General features: G+C 37.2%; 1 protein-coding gene across 5 annotated transcripts in view; it reads right to left on the reverse strand.

The window, feature by feature from the left end:
- Positions 1-6,249: 6,249 nt before the first annotated feature.
- tbc1d1 (TBC1 (tre-2/USP6, BUB2, cdc16) domain family, member 1) overlaps positions 6,250-19,563 on the reverse strand; it is a 65,415-nt gene continuing 52,101 nt past the window's right edge. For all 5 annotated transcript variants that reach the window (XM_056256826.1, XM_056256825.1, XM_056256824.1 and 2 more), the window contains 6 exons: positions 18,465-18,626; positions 13,756-14,000; positions 12,516-12,675; positions 8,451-8,620; positions 7,094-7,270; positions 6,250-6,842 (listed from right to left, as the gene is read on the reverse strand). In XM_056256826.1, coding sequence (XP_056112801.1) covers positions 6,630-6,842; positions 7,094-7,270; positions 8,451-8,620; positions 12,516-12,675; positions 13,756-14,000; positions 18,465-18,626 — 1,127 coding nt within the window. In that variant the 3' untranslated portion in view covers positions 6,250-6,629. The remainder of the gene's footprint in view (positions 6,843-7,093; positions 7,271-8,450; positions 8,621-12,515; positions 12,676-13,755; positions 14,001-18,464; positions 18,627-19,563) is intronic.

Below are 19,563 nucleotides of genomic sequence, written 5' to 3' on the forward strand. Positions count from 1 at the left end.
ATTCATTTGTATATAAATCGTGTATTTTATAAAGAATTATAAATCCTGATAATTTTTTTCTGTCTTGCTAGACTAGACGTGCAAAAGACGCCAGTGGACGTATAGTATTCACAGCCTGACTAGACGTGTAAAGGACGCCAGTGGACGTCTTCTTCACAACCTCTTAAAAACTTCATGGGCAACTACATTAATTATTGCAGTATTAACCATGCGAGGATTAAGCGCAGCTTTTGCATATTTAACAAGGATTTCATAGAGGGTCATGATGGACTATAAATGCACGTGTAAAAGACGTCGCCAGGTGACGTCCTCTCACCCGATACACTAAAAATAACTACACGAGCTAAAAGTTAAAATAACAATTATACATGCAACTGTAGACATGTACAAATGTATCTGCATGCATTTTTAGGAAATGTTCTGTGTTACATTTTTTACCGATTTATGACGTCCTGACCGCAACTATTTTTGGCCAGGGACACGACGTTGCCGTCGGACCAATGTTTGCTGGGAAGCGTCTTCTACATAGCCTAATAAATGTTATAATAATGATTATTATTATTATTTGCGGACACGGACCCCAAACACACCGCGTCTTCTAAGGCAGGTGACTGTAAATGTACAAAACCTGTTTCCAAATATTATATTCAAATATATTCAAAATATTCCTTTTTCAAATTGCCTGAAAAACCTCCTCATGCGAGTGTAAAATCTTTTTTTGCGATAAACGGGAGTTTTTGCGAAATGCGTATTTTCAATTCGCAATTTCAATTCGCGCAATTTGAAGGGTAATGGAAACGAAAGCGGAACCGGCGCACGGAACCAAAACAAACTAGCAAAGAGATTCGCAAAGCACACACCACCCTAGCGTTCTGGCGTTGAAATGCACCGCGATGCAACGCAACCTGACGCAGAACCATAAAACGGCCACGACGCCGTAGGAGTGATGGCGTAGCTACGCCGTGGAGTTGACGCAGAAGTATAATGAAGCCTTAAGACAATGCATGCACTGAGACAAAAATGCGTTTGCCCACCTATCTAAATGTAGGGGAGACAGTGAATAACCCCAATTTCAAAAAAACGGTGGAGTGTTCCTTTAATACTTAATATTACGCAGTAGTTAAATGTATAATTACAGTGTAACAAAGACATCTTAAAATGAAGTGTAAACGAAATCTTACGCACCCGGAGTAACTGTTGATAGGCTGTGCCGTTCCAAACTGCTTACAGACAGTGTGGTGTGAGTGAAGCACGACGGATGTGTGGCAAAACCACAAGTTGGCAAAAACTACAAATCACATATAGGCCTAGTGTTGCCAAGTGGAAGAATAGGTGAGAAAGGTATAGGCCTACCGTGAATGAAAGGTGACGAGGAAGCAGAACAATGGAACGGTGGTTTCACCAGCAACTATTTCAACGCCTCTTTTGTGAAAAGATGTGTAAGAAAAGCATATACGCAAAACAACAGAGCTAGATTTAAGTGAAATTAAAGATGGGTGAGAAAATGAGTGGGAGTGTGTGCTAGTGCATTTTGTTCTGAATGTATTATAGATGGTTAAACTGAGTTTAACTGGCACTTACCTGGAATATTTGGGCACTTGGCAAGCAAACTCACTCACTCAGTTCATTTGACGTACACAGATCACACAGATTGGGAAACGTGGCAGCTAAGGAACAGGCTCTACAGCAGTTGATCAAAGAATGTCTTTGTTCTAGTTAACATAATTGTGAAAAACAAAGTTATTGCTACACTTATTATTACACACAAAAGATTAGTTAGTCATAAATCAACTTATAAAACAGCCCAGATAAGTGGCTTCCTCACTTTAGGCAGAAGTAGCCTATCTAAACACCCAGCTGTTATTAAGTAATGTGTGTGTCTGCTGTCGTTTGACTTTGATCATTGGTTTTGGAAGTTGTGGGCTATTACACATCACACAGATTCCACTGATTCCAGGGCTTAAGTTAAAGTATACACTGTATTTGCTCATGGTTTAAGAAATGTTTGATGAGCACTGATGAATGTTGTGCAGTTAGGCATAGGCAATGAATAAGACCAACACATGGCGACATTCACATCCAAAACAAACACATGATGAAAGCACTTGCTTCAATATGGTTTTAAGTTATTAATGGCCTATAACAGGATTCGGAAACTTCTTTTGGCTCAGGACTCAAATAAGAGCCAATATACTATATTTGTTAAATCTACCAATTTATCTTATGTCTAAAGACATTGCAATTTATGCAGATTTATATGATAAATCTGTATACATTTATATTATACAGATTTAATTTCAATTTCAATTAAAAACATGAAATACGCAGAAACAAGCAGACTCAGTGATATCCAGGGGTTTTAAGTGAAATCATATCATTTTGTTTTCTGCTTATCCTCAATGTTGTATTACATCAATTCCTAACTATTTTCATATAGAAAATTTCACTTAAGAATGATTAAATACTTTAAGAAACACTGATCTATAGTGATCACTGATGTAGCAGTTTATTGTTGACAATTATGATATTACTTGTCAACATATTAATAATAAAAAGTTCTAAATATTTTAATTGTATATTCATTCAAACAGTAGAGCACGGCACAAGCAACAAGTTTAATTGCCAGAGAATGCATTAAAAAATAAAGTCAATTTGGATAAAAGCATGTCAAAATGCATAAATGTAAACATAAATCCTTAAATAATTTGGATAAATATTAATACCATTTAATATGATACTATATATATACACTCACCGGCCACTTTATTAGGTACACCTGTCCAACTGCTCGTTAACACTTAATTTCTAAGCAGCCAATCACATGGCGGCAACTCAGTGCATTTAGGCATGTAGACATGGTCAAGACAATCTCCTGCAGTTCAAACCGAGCATCAGTATGGGGAAGAAAGTTGATTTGAGTGACTTTGAACGTGGCATGATTGTTGGTGCCAGAAGGGCTGGTCTGAGTATTTCAGAAACTGCTAATCTACTGGGATTTTCACGCACAACCATCTCTAGGGTTTACAGAGAATGGTCCGAAAAAGAAAAAACATCCAGTGAGCGGCAGTTCTGTGGGCGGAAATGCCTTGTTGATGCCAGAGGTCAGAGGAGAATGGCCAGACTGGTTCGAGCTGATAGAAGGGCAACAGTGACTGAAATAACCACTCGTTACAACCGAGGTATGCAGCAAAGCATTTGTGAAGCCACAACACGCACAACCTTGAGGCGGATGGGCTACAACAGCAGAAGACTCCACCGGGTACCACTCATCTCCACTACAAATAGGAAAAAGAGGCTACAATTTGCAAGAGCTCACCAAAATTGAACAGTTGAAGACTGGAAAAATGTTGCCTGGTCTGATGAGTCTCGATTTCTGTTGAGACATTCAGATGTTAGAGTCAGAATTTGGCGTAAACAGAATGAGAACATGGAACCATCATGCCTTGTTACCACTGTGCAGGCTGGTGGTGGTGGTGTAATGGTGTGGGGGATGTTTTCCTGGCACACTTTAGGCCCCTTAGTGCCAATTGGGCATCGTTTAAATGCCACGGCCTACCTGAGCATTGTTTCTGACCATGTCCATCCCTTTATGGCCACCATGTACCCATCCTCTGATGGCTACTTCCACCATGTCACAAAGCTCTAATCATTTCAAATTGGTTTCTTGAACATGACAATGAGTTCACTGTACTAAAATGGCCTCCACAGTCACCAGATCTCAACCCAATAGAGCATCTTTGGGATGTGGTGGAACGGGAGATTCGCATCATGGATGTGCAGCCGACAAATCTGCGGCAACTGTGTGATGCCATCATGTCAATATGGACCAAAGTCCCTGAGGAATGCTTCCAGCACCTTGTTGAATCTATGCCACGAAGAATTGAGGCAGTTCTGAAGGCAAAAGGGGGTCCAACCCGTTACTAGCATGGGGTACCTAATAAAGTGGCCGGTGAGTGTATATACACACACAGTTGCAATCAAAATTATTCAACCCCCGGAGACTGTAATAATTTACAAATGTAAGCTTTTCTAAAGATAGTTTTTTTTTTTATTGCTTCAATAACGGTTTAGTGGCAAAATAAAAATGTCAATATATAATGTAATGCTTTTGATTTAAAGGAATTTTTTGTAATACAGCTGTCTTAATCAACACTGCTGTTTTTATGTCACTTATGTGTATGGTATGGTACAAAATTGTGTTTACAATTAAGCCTTTGGAAACTTTATATCAAAACTGAATTAGCTTGTGCTGTTACAATCGCATAATTTTAGCCCATGCATGGTCAAACATTAGTCTTGTTATTGCAGATAGTGGAAATCTCGACTGTAGGAGGAAATCATGAATTATATCAAGGGATTTTGGTAAAGATGGTGATGTCTTCGGTGCAGAGACTGAAGCTTGGTGATCAATGGACGGACAGCCATCCAAAAGTATACATCCAAATCTACTGAAGCTTGGATCAGAGATCAGTCGTACAATGTTCTCATCGTAAATATTTGGTGGAAAGCAGTGGTAACATGAAAACCAACTGGAATCAGTGACCTGGAAGCTTTTTGAAGTGAGGAATGGGGCAAGATTGCAGCAGAGAGGTGACCGAAACTTCTAAGCTCTCAAAGGCAGAATTTATTGGAGGTTATAAAGAATAAAAGATTCTGCAAAAAATTTACTTTTTGGGTGTTGAATAATTTTGTACATGAATGCTTAGAACCAATTAGATTTCTTTCATCAACTTTACATTCTCAGAATCACTCAAATTTGTATGAATAAACTTTTTATAATAGATTCCTTTGTTTAATTGTTTTCATAAAGTTTTGTTCTCTGCAGCAAAATGTCTTCCAGGTCAAGGGGGTTTAATAAGTTTGATTGCAACTATATATACACACACACATACACAAACTCACCTCTTCAAGTGTCTTACAGGCATTGAAAGAAAAGGCAGCTTAGCTCAACTGCAAACGTGACCTCACTTTAACAAGCCGAAGCATGTGGAGAATTTAATTTACAGAAAAGCTTCTACAGATGCTTTCCTGAAGAAATCTTTCTCAATATTCACTGTAGATCGTTAAAACCAAGTGCAATGTTGTTCAATGAAATGAGTCAACAGAACATCCTTCAACAAAGTATTACATGGAATTGCTCTTTGGAGCGAAACACACACACACACAACCGAAATGAAACCAACGCTGTATATCAAGTAAATCAACGTAACTCACATCAAACAATTTAAAAAGTATTTAATGCATATAATAAGAATAATACTCTCAATAAAAACCAATAAAATAAAGCACTTCATCAAGAATGATGTTTTAACAGTGTCCCTGTCTTTCCAACACTGAGAAAAACAAATGGAATTCTCCAGAAAAGCACAAGAGGTCAAAAGGTAAGGGCATATTGTCACGCGAATTAATCAAGGTGATCTGTTTTCTTTCCTCATTCACTCACAACCCTTTTCCCAAAATACATCACGCTAAAATACAGAGGTGACAACTCGTTTAAAACAGACACTTGCGTACAGTGTGCTCAGACAAACACACTAGCACAAATAAAAGCACCTGAAGGTTTTGTTGTTGTTGAGAACATGTTAAAATATCATTAGGGTCTTTGGCTTTGGATACCATATCAACAGCAGTGCCGCCAAGTAGCTAAAAACGCCATCACTGGAAACCACTAAATCCGAATGATCCAAAAAACACGTAGAAATTGATGGATACTGAGTTTATATGTGAAGTTTTGCATTTGTGAGTAATAATGAAAGGGACCGTATGTTGCTTAAATTGTTTTAATCTTATTTTGGTAAATGTGTCAGTCAGGATTTTCTGTTGAGTGTGAATGATTTCTGGGTAATAGAGTAAATCCGCAGCATTCAGATGAAAAAAAAATGAAAAGGATGAAACAGATATTTCTCTGTTTATGGAAGTGCACTCAGATTTTGAAGCTCCTCTTTGGTTTCTGTTAGAACAGAAGATTGTGCAGATTTAGAGTGTACTAGAGGGTTGTCTTTTTTTAGTTTATATTGCACTGGAATATAATGGTTGATTGCCACATCCATACATGCTCACACACAAACACAAACAATCACACGAAATAAGAACGGTGCAAATATTACACTGCACAGCAAGAGTGCATTTATCCGTAGCCTTTCAGAGGGCTGTTCAGTGCTTGCTGGGGAACTGTCAATCTAATCTAATGTCTGAATGCCAATCAAATCTACCATGGAGAGGCTTTGTTGGGGTCATTGTCGTGTTAAAAACACAGAAACAACAGCAGGGAGTGTCTATTAAAAAATAGTGATCCAAAACCTCTCTGTCCATAAAGTAAAAGCCAGTTACGAAAGCTGTAAGAACCAGAAAGAGAGGCATCTCAGCTATTCTTTTGAGCTGTTTAATGCTTTGATCGTTTAGGTTGTTTGATCAGTTCTGGCGAGAAATACCAAGATAAGATCTTCAAGATCATCTCAGGTGAAGAAACTTCAGTGCCCTGAAAACCCTCCGCTAAGATGGCTTGTTTAGAGAACGACAGAGGCAATAGGATTATGACAGACGTGATATTTACAGGAGGAGGTTGATAGCACAACTGGTGATGACAGTTGAGTGTTTCTAAAGACTTGACTCTGTATCCTCACTGCCAGTTATTGGTTGTTGCTTGTGTTGGTGAGGTTGTCCTGCTCAGGAGAGGGGCTGTTTATACCCAGACTCCTGAGGAGATCTCTGAGATTGGATACAGTCTGCTGCTGCTCTGTCTGTTCCTGCTGGAGAGTCTTTACCTCCGACTGTAGCTCAGCCTCTCGATTCACCAGGCCGTCCACACGAGTCTCCAGCCATCTGATCTTAGCGTGGGCAACCTGATGGAAGACGATAATGTCAAAGTCAAATGCAATGTAAAAAAAAGAAAGAAAAAGCGGTACAAAATATTCAGGAAGAATTTTTGAAGGGAAACTATTCACACATCATCTGATGCTGAATTGAAACAGCTGAATAAATCATACTAATGAAAAAAGATCCATTCCAATTAGAAAATTCAGATAACACGTGAATAAGCCTTTATCTAAATGCCTATATATAAAGGGATTCTGCTTGTGTTAAAATGAGCCACCTGTAGCTCCTCTAGGAGGTCTAAGTTTTGCTGTCGGAGGCTTCCATTGGTCTTCTCCAACTGGGCCACTCGCTGTGATTGGCTGAGAGTGGAGGGACCATCCAAGAGCTCGTCCTGAAGAACATGATACTCCACCTCATAGGCCTGCAGCTGCTTACTGATATCCATCTCAGACACCTACATGGAAACATGTACAAATATACAAGATGAACAGGTCAAAGATGGGCAAGTCAAAGCATGTTTCTTTGTGTGTGTGTGTGTGTGTGTGTGTGTGTGTATGTGTGTGTGTAAACTTCAGTTATAAGATGAAGGGGGTCTAAAAAACTCCATCCAACATCCAAAAACAACAAAATGAAAATATGAAAAAAATACACTGTGCGTGTGTGTGTACGCACACGCACTCTTCACAACTGCCATTTTAGAGCCTCATAAATTCCTAAAAGTGTAGGGTGCTCATACACACTTCCTTGACATCAAACAGAGACATCTTCAATGAAATTGCTATCCTGGTGATTCTATAATGGAGTCATTTGTATGGCAGTGGAACTACATGCACAAAAACTTATTTTTATATTTATATAATTTAAAAAGGGTAGACATTTTAAATATGAAGAAAATAGATAAATTGTAACATGTTTAAAAAGATTCTCATTCTAGACTAAGATCAAATTAAAATTCATCATCAAAATCATCATTTATCATTATCCTACATCACTGTCTACTTGACAGAAAAAGATATTCATTGGATAAAGGTGTAAATTTCAGTCTGTTCCTCACACAGCAATCATTTGGCTTTGAAAGACGTAATACACAGGTCACATTAACCACTTTGTGTGTCTACTACTCTAAAATGTATTTACCAATCCCAAGAAGAACTCCCAAAAATGTAAAAACGTGCTTAATTTTCTTTCTGCTATATCTTTTCATTGTGCGTGGTTGGGCATCCTTTAAAATATTCAAGAGAAAGAAGAGTGCTCCTGGTAATTGTCTTGCATGAAACACTTTTTCATGCAAGAATCATTTGAGACACACACACACGCACATGCACAGACACACACTGAGCAACACCCATACTTTACTAACTCCATCTATTATTTGTGCCGAGTTCATGATGAAACTAGTACTTATGCAAAACCACATATGAAGATGAACACAGGACACACCCAAGCACGAGTATGCATTGATTGTGTAGGGAAAGACACGTATATTGGTGTCACCACAAAAGCATCCACACCCAAATGTGCCACTGCCTTGACACTTAGCGAAAGTAAGTGCGTATGTGTTGATGTGAGTCGTACGTCTATTTGAAATGCAGGTATGGTGGAGGCATGCACGATAACTCCGACACATATATTACCTGATTGATTGTTTTTTCCATTTGCACAAGGCCCAGATTGGGTAAGGTTGTTTTGATGAACTCGACAATTGACTCTAAATTGTCATGCTGGAGAATCAGAGGCTTGTGGCTACCAAGTAGACTCAAGGCCACCTTGAAGATGACCTCTGATCCCTGAAGGAACAGCATGTCTGGAAGATATAAAATCAATAAATACTGTTCAGTTTACATCAAGGAATCCATTTGAAGGCATCTATGTTCAATTGCAATATGCAAAATTACATTGCAATATAATATATTACAGGTATTAATATAATATAATATAATATAATATAATATAATATAATATAATATAATATAATATAATATAATATAATATAATATATGCTCACAACTGAAGTTCAATAGTCTATTTGCAGCATGCCTGATAATAAATATATTAGGGACGCACCAATACCAAAATTCTTTACCATTTTGTCACAAAAAAAAAAAATCACTTAAAAAAATAAATAGAGAATTGCTAATCAGTTTTATTAAATTATTTGCATTTATAAACTACCTTAAAGTGAGTGTTAAAGGTAAAAGGGAAAATAAAACAGAAAATAAGCATATACAATTAAATATCCAATATCCAGAGGGCAGGTTTTTGCCTCAACATCATTCATTAAAATAGTTTAATGCACACCTTTCTGTAGATTATTCCATATAGGATATTTAATTTACTAACTACTATATTTTTTATTTAGTACTGCCCTGAATAAGCTATGTTTATGAGTCCCTTGTTTGCATCTCATGATTACACAACTACACAAAATATACAATATAGTCATTGATCATCCAGTTAATTACCGTATTAAGCATGTCTATGTGTATGTAAAGTTTTGAATTAGGGCGTATGTGTAAATTCCATAATTATTTTGTCATGTGGACTATATGTAAACATGTTATGTGAAATAGCATATTAAGAAGAAGAAAACATCATGCAGTTTTTTGTACCTTCTTATTTTGTTGATCAGTGTTTAAAAACTAAATATATGCAAAGATATTACCGTAACGGTTCATATATAATATTGTTTTTATATTAAATTTTTCTTTATTACATCTACTTCGAGTAGAAAAATCTGCAACTGAAAATCTCCAGTAGATTTGTTGAGAGTTGTGTGTTTGCATTGTATGTGTGTGTGAAGACAAAAGATTGCAAACAGAAATGTTTATGTGTGTAAGTTAGTGTGAGATGAGAATAAAATGAGAGGTTCCAAGATGGTTCAACCGATTAACCTTGGAAAGAGCCGTGCGAGTTCGTGTGCCACAAGGTCAATGACATTCAACCTTATAATCACACAACACACACTGTCATGGAACCATGGTTAAGCAAAACAAAGTTAGCGCCAGTCGCCATGCATCAGCAATTGTGATTATCATGCATAATTAACTTCAGCGTTCCCATAGAAGATAAGAGAGATTGCAAAGTAGGATAAAGAGAGACAATGAATTTTCAGCTCTCTGAAATGATTAATGGAGAAGGGCAGATTGTCAGTTGATACCTCAGAATAATTTTATTCAGCAACAAATGTATATACACTCACCGGCCACTTTATTAGGTACCCCATGCTAGTAACGGGTTGGACCCCCTTTTGCCTTCAGAACTGCCTCAATTCTTCGTGGCATAGATTCAACAAGGTGCTGGAAGCATTCCTCAGGGAGTTTGGTCCATATTGACATGATGGCATCACACAGTTGCCGCAGATTTGTCGGCTGCACATCCATGATGCGAATCTCCCGTTCCACCACATCCCAAAGATGCTCTATTGGGTTGAGATCTGGTGACTGTGGAGGCCATTTTAGTACAGTGAACTCATTGTCATGTTCAAGAAACCAATTTGAAATGATTAGAGCTTTGTGACATGGTGGAAGTAGCCATCAGAGGATGGGTACATGGTGGCCATAAAGGGATGGACATGGTCAGAAACAATGCTCAGGTAGGCCGTGGCATTTAAACGATGCCCAATTGGCACTAAGGGGCCTAAAGTGTGCCAGGAAAACATCCCCCACACCATTACACCACCACCACCAGCCTGCACAGTGGTAACAAGGCATGATGGTTCCATGTTCTCATTCTGTTTACGCCAAATTCTGACTCTAACATCTGAATGTCTCAACAGAAATCGAGACTCATCAGACCAGGCAACATTTTTCCAGTCTTCAACTGTTCAATTTTGGTGAGCTCTTGCAAATTGTAGCCTCTTTTTCCTATTTGTAGTGGAGATGAGTGGTACCCGGTGGAGTCTTCTGCTGTTGTAGCCCATCCGCCTCAAGGTTGTGCGTGTTTTGAGGCTTCACAAATGCTTTGCTGCATACCTCGGTTGTAACGAGTGATTATTTCAGTCACTGTTGCCCTTCTATCAGCTCGAACCAGTCTGGCCATTCTCCTCTGAGCTCTGGCATCAACAAGGCATTTCCGCCCACAGAACTGCCGCTCACTGGATGTTTTTTCTTTTTCGGACCATTCTCTGTAAACCCTAGAGATGGTTGTGCGTGAAAATCCCAGTAGATTAGCAGTTTCTGAAATACTCAGACCAGCCCTTCTGGCACCAACAATCATGCCACGTTCAAAGTCACTCAAATCAACTTTCTTCCCCATACTGATGCTCGGTTTGAACTGCAGGAGATTGTCTTGACCATGTCTACATGCCTAAATGCACTGAGTTGCCGCCATGTGATTGGCTGCTTAGAAATTAAGTGTTAACGAGCAGTTGGACAGGTGTACCTAATAAAGTGGCCGGTGAGTGTATATATATATATATATAAAAACTCTTACTAGTAACATTGGAAACTATACCATTTGTAGACCAGGCGTTCCCAACTCTGGCCCTCGAGATCCACTTTTCTGCTCAGTTTTGCCCCAATCCCAATCAAACACACCTGAACAAGTTAATCAAGGTCTTTAGGATTGCTAGAAATGTACAGGCAGGTTAGTGGACCTCGAGGGCCAGAGTTGAGAACCCCTGATGTAGAAAGTAATTTTACTATAGCAAAACTATATTTTTGATTTTTTGGAACTTTTGGATTAAACCAAATTTTTCATACAGCAAATTATACAGTGGGAATAAAAAAAATTCTGTGCAGATTGCGGTTGCGTTTTCAAATGTAATGTATAAAAAATACATCATAAAATTATAAATTATTACATGGTAAAAAATGTTTATTTAACTACTTATTTACATTATCACAAAGAAATTTGTAATAGTTTAAGTTAACAATAAAATTGTGAAAATCGCAACCGTGATTCCAAACATAACAGCATAATAAGCTGCAAGATTTAAGACATTATCCATGTCTGTAGAACAAACAGTGCAGGGCGTGTTAAACCAAAGTTAAATACTAAGATTTATGGGTTTTGAGAAAGTATGTGCAATAGCAGGCACCACTTAAAAGAGACAAATAACAAAGAAAGTGAAAAACCCAGATGCAAAAATTATTCCCCAACCTGTAAAACCACCCTGGCACCCAGTGCCAGCTTGCAACATTTCATTAATATCTCTGCGGTCAGGGTATGTTTGTGTACAAGCAGACATGTGTGTGCCCCTAAATGTATTTGGTAACGACAAAAGAGAGAGAATGTGCTGTGTACAGTATGTGTTCCACAGTATCTGACGAGACAACAAAAATATGCCAAACATGCAGGCCATCTTCATAAACACTTCTATGGAAATTGAGAGATTGGTAATGCATCACTATCTGATCTGCCTGCTCACATCTCCAAACGTGCTTTCGTTTTTACATTTTACTTAAATAAAAGATGCTTTTTATCTGTGGCTGGTGTGGCTTGGTGGTTAAACATCTGAGGTCGTAACAAAACCCAAGGATTGTAGGTTGTATGCAATTCATGAACTACAACCATAATGCCCTTGAGAAAGGAACTTGTCCAAAGGGACTGTCCCTGTTTTAAATAAATACTTCTGCTAAATGTATAATTGTAAAAAGCACTGTGGTAATGGGTATTCTGAGGAACTCATTTAGATTGGGAAAGTGAGTATTGCGAGTGTGTGTGCGTATGAAAGTGCGCGTGAGGGTGTGTGCATTCACCGAACACTCGCGCCACGAATCCAAGTGGGAAATGCGAGGCAAAGGCAGTGAGGAACCAAGGAGCGGCGTACAGACTGGGGCCGATCTCGTACTGCTCCAGATGAGTGTACAGCTCTCTGTGATAGTCGTGCAACAGACGAGACAGCTGATACATCTGAATCTAAGAAAGAGAGAATACACAAGACAGAAGTCAGTAGAATACAAAGAACATCCGATTATCATGGATAAAGAGTTCTGGTATACTGTGGAATACACTAAACTGTGTATACTGTACATCTCTCATCTGATGAACATTAAAAAACCGTGATGGTTACTTGTGGTGTTTTTATTGGGCATCTCTTACAGTTATCTGATCTAATTCTTCTTACATGCTTAGCTGTGAGGGAGGGTGTCAAAGTTGATATATTATGTGATTAATTATGTTTAACAGTTTATTTGATTTATATGCAACACATTACTGAAAAGGAAGTGAACAGAACTATTTAAAAAAAAACAATAATGAGATCATGCTAAAGTTAAGATTTCATAAAGAATCTATCCCATAAACTCTTTAACTAGAGGAATACTTTCGTACAAAGCCAAACGCAGGAACTACTTTTTTAGGAAAAGTTATGACTGACATTGGGTCTATGGGACAATGATCTGTCCTCTTATATATGGGTTTGTCTCTCAACTATGTTCAGATATGAAAAACAGAGTGTGAAAACCCATTTGGCTGGACATTGGACAATCAATATACAATGTCTCAACTGTCATGTTTGATGAATTTAATACATCATAGCTGAATACAAGTATTCATTTAAAAAAATCTTACTGACCCCAAACTTTTGAACAGTAGTGTACAAAAAAATTGAGTAATTGTCTAAGGAATTCACCATTTATCCAATCACAGATCAACTCATTTAAATGCCTACAAGAAAATGTGATTTAAAAAGGCTTTATCCTGTCATCATTTATTCGACATGTTGTTCCACATCGTCTGACTTGCTTTCTTCCATGGAAAAATAATGTACTGCTTGCTACTACTTGGCTGGTCATGTGATTAAACACTGCAGCCACCGTGAAGGAAATAGAGGCCACTGATATGTAGAATAAAGGCCACTGATATGACTGCAGTCTTCAGCTCATGTGAGTGTACATCATTTTGAACATATGTCAAAAGCACTCTTTAGGTGTAAAAAATAAGTGGGAAAAAATAACATTTGATGATATATTTGTTAGCATGTGAATGTTACTGTACCTGCAGTATGATCATATCAGGTCTGTACTGTTTCCGTAGCCCCATGTCGTACATGAGGAATCTGAGCATGTGGAATGCGTCCTCCTCACTCATATGGAGCAGCAACACGCCGGCCACAAAACTCAAGCCCTGGCAGTAACCCACCTCTGGGTCCAGTAGAGAATATGCCTTCAGTAGATTATAGAGGGACAGCTGGCCAGCCCCCAACTGAGCGCTGAAATACGGATGAGTGGGAAATGTACGTCCTGGGAGAGGAAGAGGAATAATCATTCAAGTATTCGTTTTTTTAAAGTGCAGTTTAAATGAAACAATGCTGCTGCTCTTGTTGATGTTGGCAGAGACATATGACCCCCCTCCCCCTTCAGCTCAATCTCCTTCACTTCCGTCTGCTTTTACAGTGTTCAGACCTATTCAGAGATTAATCCAATGGGTGTATGGCACTTTAGCCAACTGACAGAAGGACAGACCAGGACTCAAATATTAAACATGTAGCATCATCAACCAAAGGCAGTTGCTAGTTTTTCAGTAAACATTTGAGGCATATCTACAGTACTGTATGTGCTTATATTCCAACAGTGCCGCTCCCATGTAAGTTTATACAGAGGGCAAGTACAGTATTTTGACACTTAAGTCACATTTCAGGGTTTTGATTTCATTGTGTTATATAAGTAGATACCAAACTAAGTGAAATCTGCAAACTTTTTATGCTAGACTTTTTCTTATACTAATAATGTTCTTTTTTTAATTGTCTCCCCAAAATAAATTACTTTTAAATTGTAATAAACCCTAAAACAAATTTTTGCAATGTTAACAGATATTTACACATTTCACATTATTGAAAACAATATTTAAAACAATGATATGACTCATTAAATGCATTAAATCTGTAGGGATATTTACCCTCCTAAGCTGTTCTGTCTTTTTTGACCAATTTCACTTTGTTGATTTAATAAAAAATGGTTTGCTCAATCTGAGTGGTTCAAAACTTGGTGACTTTTTTATATATGCAATCTGATAAAAATAAGTGAGTCTTAAAGTCACAATACTCTTTCCTGTTTGCAATCAAAACTGGGGACCATAGTAATGAATGGGAAAGACCCAATCACAGAGCTGTGTTGAATAAAATCTATCAGCCACAATGTTGACAATCATACACAGACATAAATGGGTGAGACTAAAAAAAATCCAAAACTTTCACACCTAACACATACTTTGAGAGTGAGAATAAAATAAATGGGAATCTGTAAACCAATAATAGTTGGATAATGTATAAATAAATATCCAAATATATAACTAAAGCATAAAATCTAGAATTCTTACTCAGCAGGGGCCTCATGTATCAACACTGCGTACGCACAAAAACACGGCGTACGTCAGCTTTCACGTTCACGGCCAGATGTACTAACAGTGAAATTAACGTAAGAATGTGCGTTCCTCCAAGTAAACTTCATGTCTGGCGTACATACATTTGTCGTGATTTTTGTCCGTTGGCGACTCATAGAGGCAATAAAGTGAACTGGCAAACATTACACTACGAATTGTTCTATCGCACCACCAGCTGTCAGATATTGCTTATAATTTGTAATTGATAAATTATTTGACATATTATTGTCACACGAGTTTTATTAAAATATTCTATTATGCAATTAAGTAAGAACATATATAAATGTCCAAATTGATACAATCCGTCTAGCAATGGCAGCGTTGGCTTAAGGAATAAAAAATAAACTTCATTAATTCGGTCAGTAAAGATAAAAAAAGAAAGTAATATTTTTATTTAGCAAGGACACATTGAATTAGTTTAAAAGTGAGAGTAAATGCATTTATAATGTTACAAAAGATTATAAGATTTCTATATCTGTTTGATTTAAGTTTTTATTCATTAAAGAATCCTGAAAATACTATATCACGGTTTCCACAAAAATATGAAGCAGAAGCACACCTGTGTTTTCACACTGATAATACTCAAAAATGTTTCTTGGTCATCAAATCATCATATTAGAGTGATTTCTGAAGGATCATGTGACACTGAAGACTGGAGAAATGATGCTGAAAATTCAGCTTTGATCACAGGAATTAATTACACTTTACTGTATATTCACATAGAAGACATTTTCAGTGAAATTTCGTTTCTTGCTTGCTTTAGCCATGTTCTTGCAGGTTTCTTTTGCCAAATTGGACTAATTACCATATTTAAATTAATTTAATTGGAGGAGGAGACTGGGTGGGGCGTTGTGCTCGTGCATGTGCGCTCAATTTTACGTTAATTGGGATGTACAAAGAGAATATGCGTGGGATCCTTCGTGCAGAGATTCATACATCTGCTTTTTTTTGTGCGTACGCACATTTACAGCTTTGTCCGTACGCAATGTTTTAGTATGAATTCAACGCAAGTCTTTGTACATGAGGCCCCAGGTGTTTGCATAGATCACTTCAGTCATTTACAGGCCATTATTGTCATAACATGATTTTGACCTGGCATGATGTTATTTTAATTTTTTTACCAGATGGCAGTAATCTGGCCCAAATTTATGACTAAATCTCAATTTCTGTTTAAATGTATACAACTGTAGATTTGTACTTTAGTGAAGAAGAAAAGTTTGTCATTTGCTTTTGGAAGTATAAGATGAAATAAAAATGGGCATGGCAAATGGTGTCACTCACTTTAATGACACAATAATCTTACTATACCTTTAAATACTTGGACTACCTCGAATGTATGGAAATGTTTAGAACATGAATTATGCAAGCATCTTGCAATATAGGAATTCACAGTACTGCATAGAATAAGCTTTTATGTTCCTGTCTTAGAAACAATATACATTCCTATAAGATTAGGTGTCTTCCTGTGTTGTAAAGATATCTATCTCTCTTTCTTCCCGCTGTCACTGTGCTGAGAGCCTAACACCTCCCTTTCTTTGTCTGAGCCTCCCCATTAATCTCTCCATCTTCACATCTGTCCATCTCTGCTAGTGTCTCAACCATTCATTTAGCCTGAGGTTCTGCAGAAGTTGTTCTCTATAATAACTGAGGTAATGATCATTTTGCAAACAATAGAGACTTTTGTGTATATTCAAATGACAATTTTTGAAAACATTCCAGGGCAAGAATGAACAAGTTAGTGTGTTTTTAAGACATAGAACAGCAGAATAGTTGTTTTTCGGCATGCTAGAGCGGAACATTAAGCAAGCCCAACAATTAACTGAGTTGAGTTATCTTACAAACGGACAAGTTTATATCTTTCTCAAGACATTTCTGAGAGGCAAAACATCTTGAGCAACAGCGAGATACATCCAGTTGACTAGAATAAATCTGATAGACATTCAACAAAAGACCTGGATAACTGACAACCTTCAAAGGCAACAAACAACTACAGACTATACAAAAGGTTAACAGTAACTCTGTTCCAAAACCTAGTTAACTGCCTATCAATACAGCATTTTAAGGGCATTTGACATTATTGAAAACAATAATATCACACATTGTTAAAATTAATGGGGACATTAAGTGGTTAATTTGATCAAATCATTGCAAAAGTTTGGGGTCGGTAAGATCTTTGGATGTTTTTGAGAGAAGTCTATAATGCTCACCAAGGATGCATTTATTTGATCGAAAATACAGTAAAATATTATTGCAACTTAAAATAACTGTTTTCTATTTTAATATATTTAAAATGTAAATTTTTCCTGTGATGGTAAAGCTGAATTTTCAACTTAAAGTCTACAGAGTCACATGATCCCTCAGACAGAAATCATCCTGATTTGCTGATTTGTTGCTCACGAAACATTTCTTATTATTATCAAAGTTAGAAACAGTTGTGCTGCTTAATATTTGTGTGGAAACCATGATACTTTTTTCAGGATTCTTTGATGAATAGAAAGCATTTATTTGAAATAATTTTTTTGTAACATTATACATGTCTTCACTGTCACTTGATCGATTTAATGCATCCTTGATGAATAAAATCAATTTCTTTAAAAAAATAATAATATTACTGACCCAAGCATTTTTTAACACAGTAGTGTATATTAACATAATAAATAACACAATTTATTTTCATTCGATCCCAAAGAGTAAATTTAAATATTTTTAAATAACATTTATAAATAACTACATTTTATCTATTTTATTTACAATTTAACCCGACATTTTAGAATTCTATTTTTTTTTTTTTTTAGAACAGTCAATCTTTCTGACCTCACGGTCCCACTATGTCCAAGACAATATTTGAAGGCCCTCCTATTTAAGCTGTTGTAATAAAAATAAACAAACAAAAACACACACAAAAATACCAGTTTAATGATGTACATCTTTATTTGAGCATCTAAATAAAGATTATGTTAATATAACTAAATATAAATAATTTAAATAATTGTAAGTCTTACTGTGGCCCCACTGTAAGTTTGCAGAGGCCCCTAGTGGATACCGGGCCCCTGGTTGAGAACCACTGTTTAAAAAAAATACTGAATTGTTAGCATAGACACATGCTAATGTATAATTCTATCGGAATCAGTTGTGGGCCAAGTCTCCTGTGTGCTTCACGAGAGGAGCTATATTTGTGCATCAAGCACAGTTGTTGCCTATCAAGAATGTCCTAAATTTGGTCACTTATGAGGTTTCATTTTAGTTAGATGGTGCCTATGTAAGCTGTAGGCAGCAATGCAATTCACTAGGTTTTGGCACAGACCCATTGTGTTTGTAATACTAACCCAAGTCTATGAGGATGGCATGCTGTTGAGATGTGAGCTGCTTTAGAAGCTCTTTATAAGGAGCGTTATTGTTAGGAGGTTTGGCGCTGGGCCCCTCCTTCCTCAGCAAATACTGTTCTGAAAGCAACTTCCAGATCTCTCCTCGATGCTGACGAGGAACGCCTGAGAGAGAGAAAAACAGCGAAGAGGAGAAAGAGATTAATTGATGGATCTTCGATGGAGCTTTGAATGTTTACATGCCTTGAGCAGAACACCACAGTTTGTGAGTGATTTTTTTCAGTAATGTGTGATCTCATCTGACATGTAGATGGAAGTCCATTCAATCACTTTAAGAGGACAAAGTCAACATTGGCAAGGACTGACGTAAAACGGTAACACGCATCCCCATTCACACGCATCAGAAAATGACATTTACAAACATCACAAATCCAAAAACCAACCACAAGCTTAAAACACGGTTCCTCGTGAAAAGTCTGTCCCACTAGCGTGACCAAACAGAATTGCAAACACTCATCATTTTGTCTCCACCGCAGTATATCATACATAAATCAGTATGATAAATCACTGTGTGAAGAATTACACCAGATCTATTGTGATAGCATGGTAAACTATGTGTAACATCTTTGTATGTGTAGGTGTGCGTGAGCATTTCATGCAAATGCCACAGTTCCACTGAACTCAAACAGGTGTGTGTGCGCGTTAGTGCATGCAAGCTCACCATTCACAATAACATTCTGCAGAACTACAACTATAAAAAACTGACCATCAACGAGACAGCTCTTCTATCTATGCATATCAAACACTCACGCACATATTTGGCATACACCATCAAATATGAATAACAATAATTAACTTTTTTTTCCAGGAAAAGTCAATTGAAGGCTTCAAAATAACAAATTCACACAGGTATCACAATGGACACTTCTCTAAACTGAAAACTGATACATAAACTGTCTAAAACTAAATATTACATAATCCTCACTCAATAGTCAGTTTTAGTTTAGTTAATCCAGGTGACAAAATATTCATTGAATAGGCTGATGCCCAACCTTATGCAACTCACTGTCACATCAACTTCAACATTCTTATGTATCCGTGT

The sequence above is a fragment of the Rhinichthys klamathensis genome, unplaced genomic scaffold (assembly GCF_029890125.1).
Source record: "Rhinichthys klamathensis goyatoka isolate OS25496 unplaced genomic scaffold, OSU_Roscu_1.1 h1tg000133l_1, whole genome shotgun sequence".
In the NCBI taxonomy this organism is placed as follows: domain Eukaryota; kingdom Metazoa; phylum Chordata; class Actinopteri; order Cypriniformes; family Leuciscidae; genus Rhinichthys; species Rhinichthys klamathensis.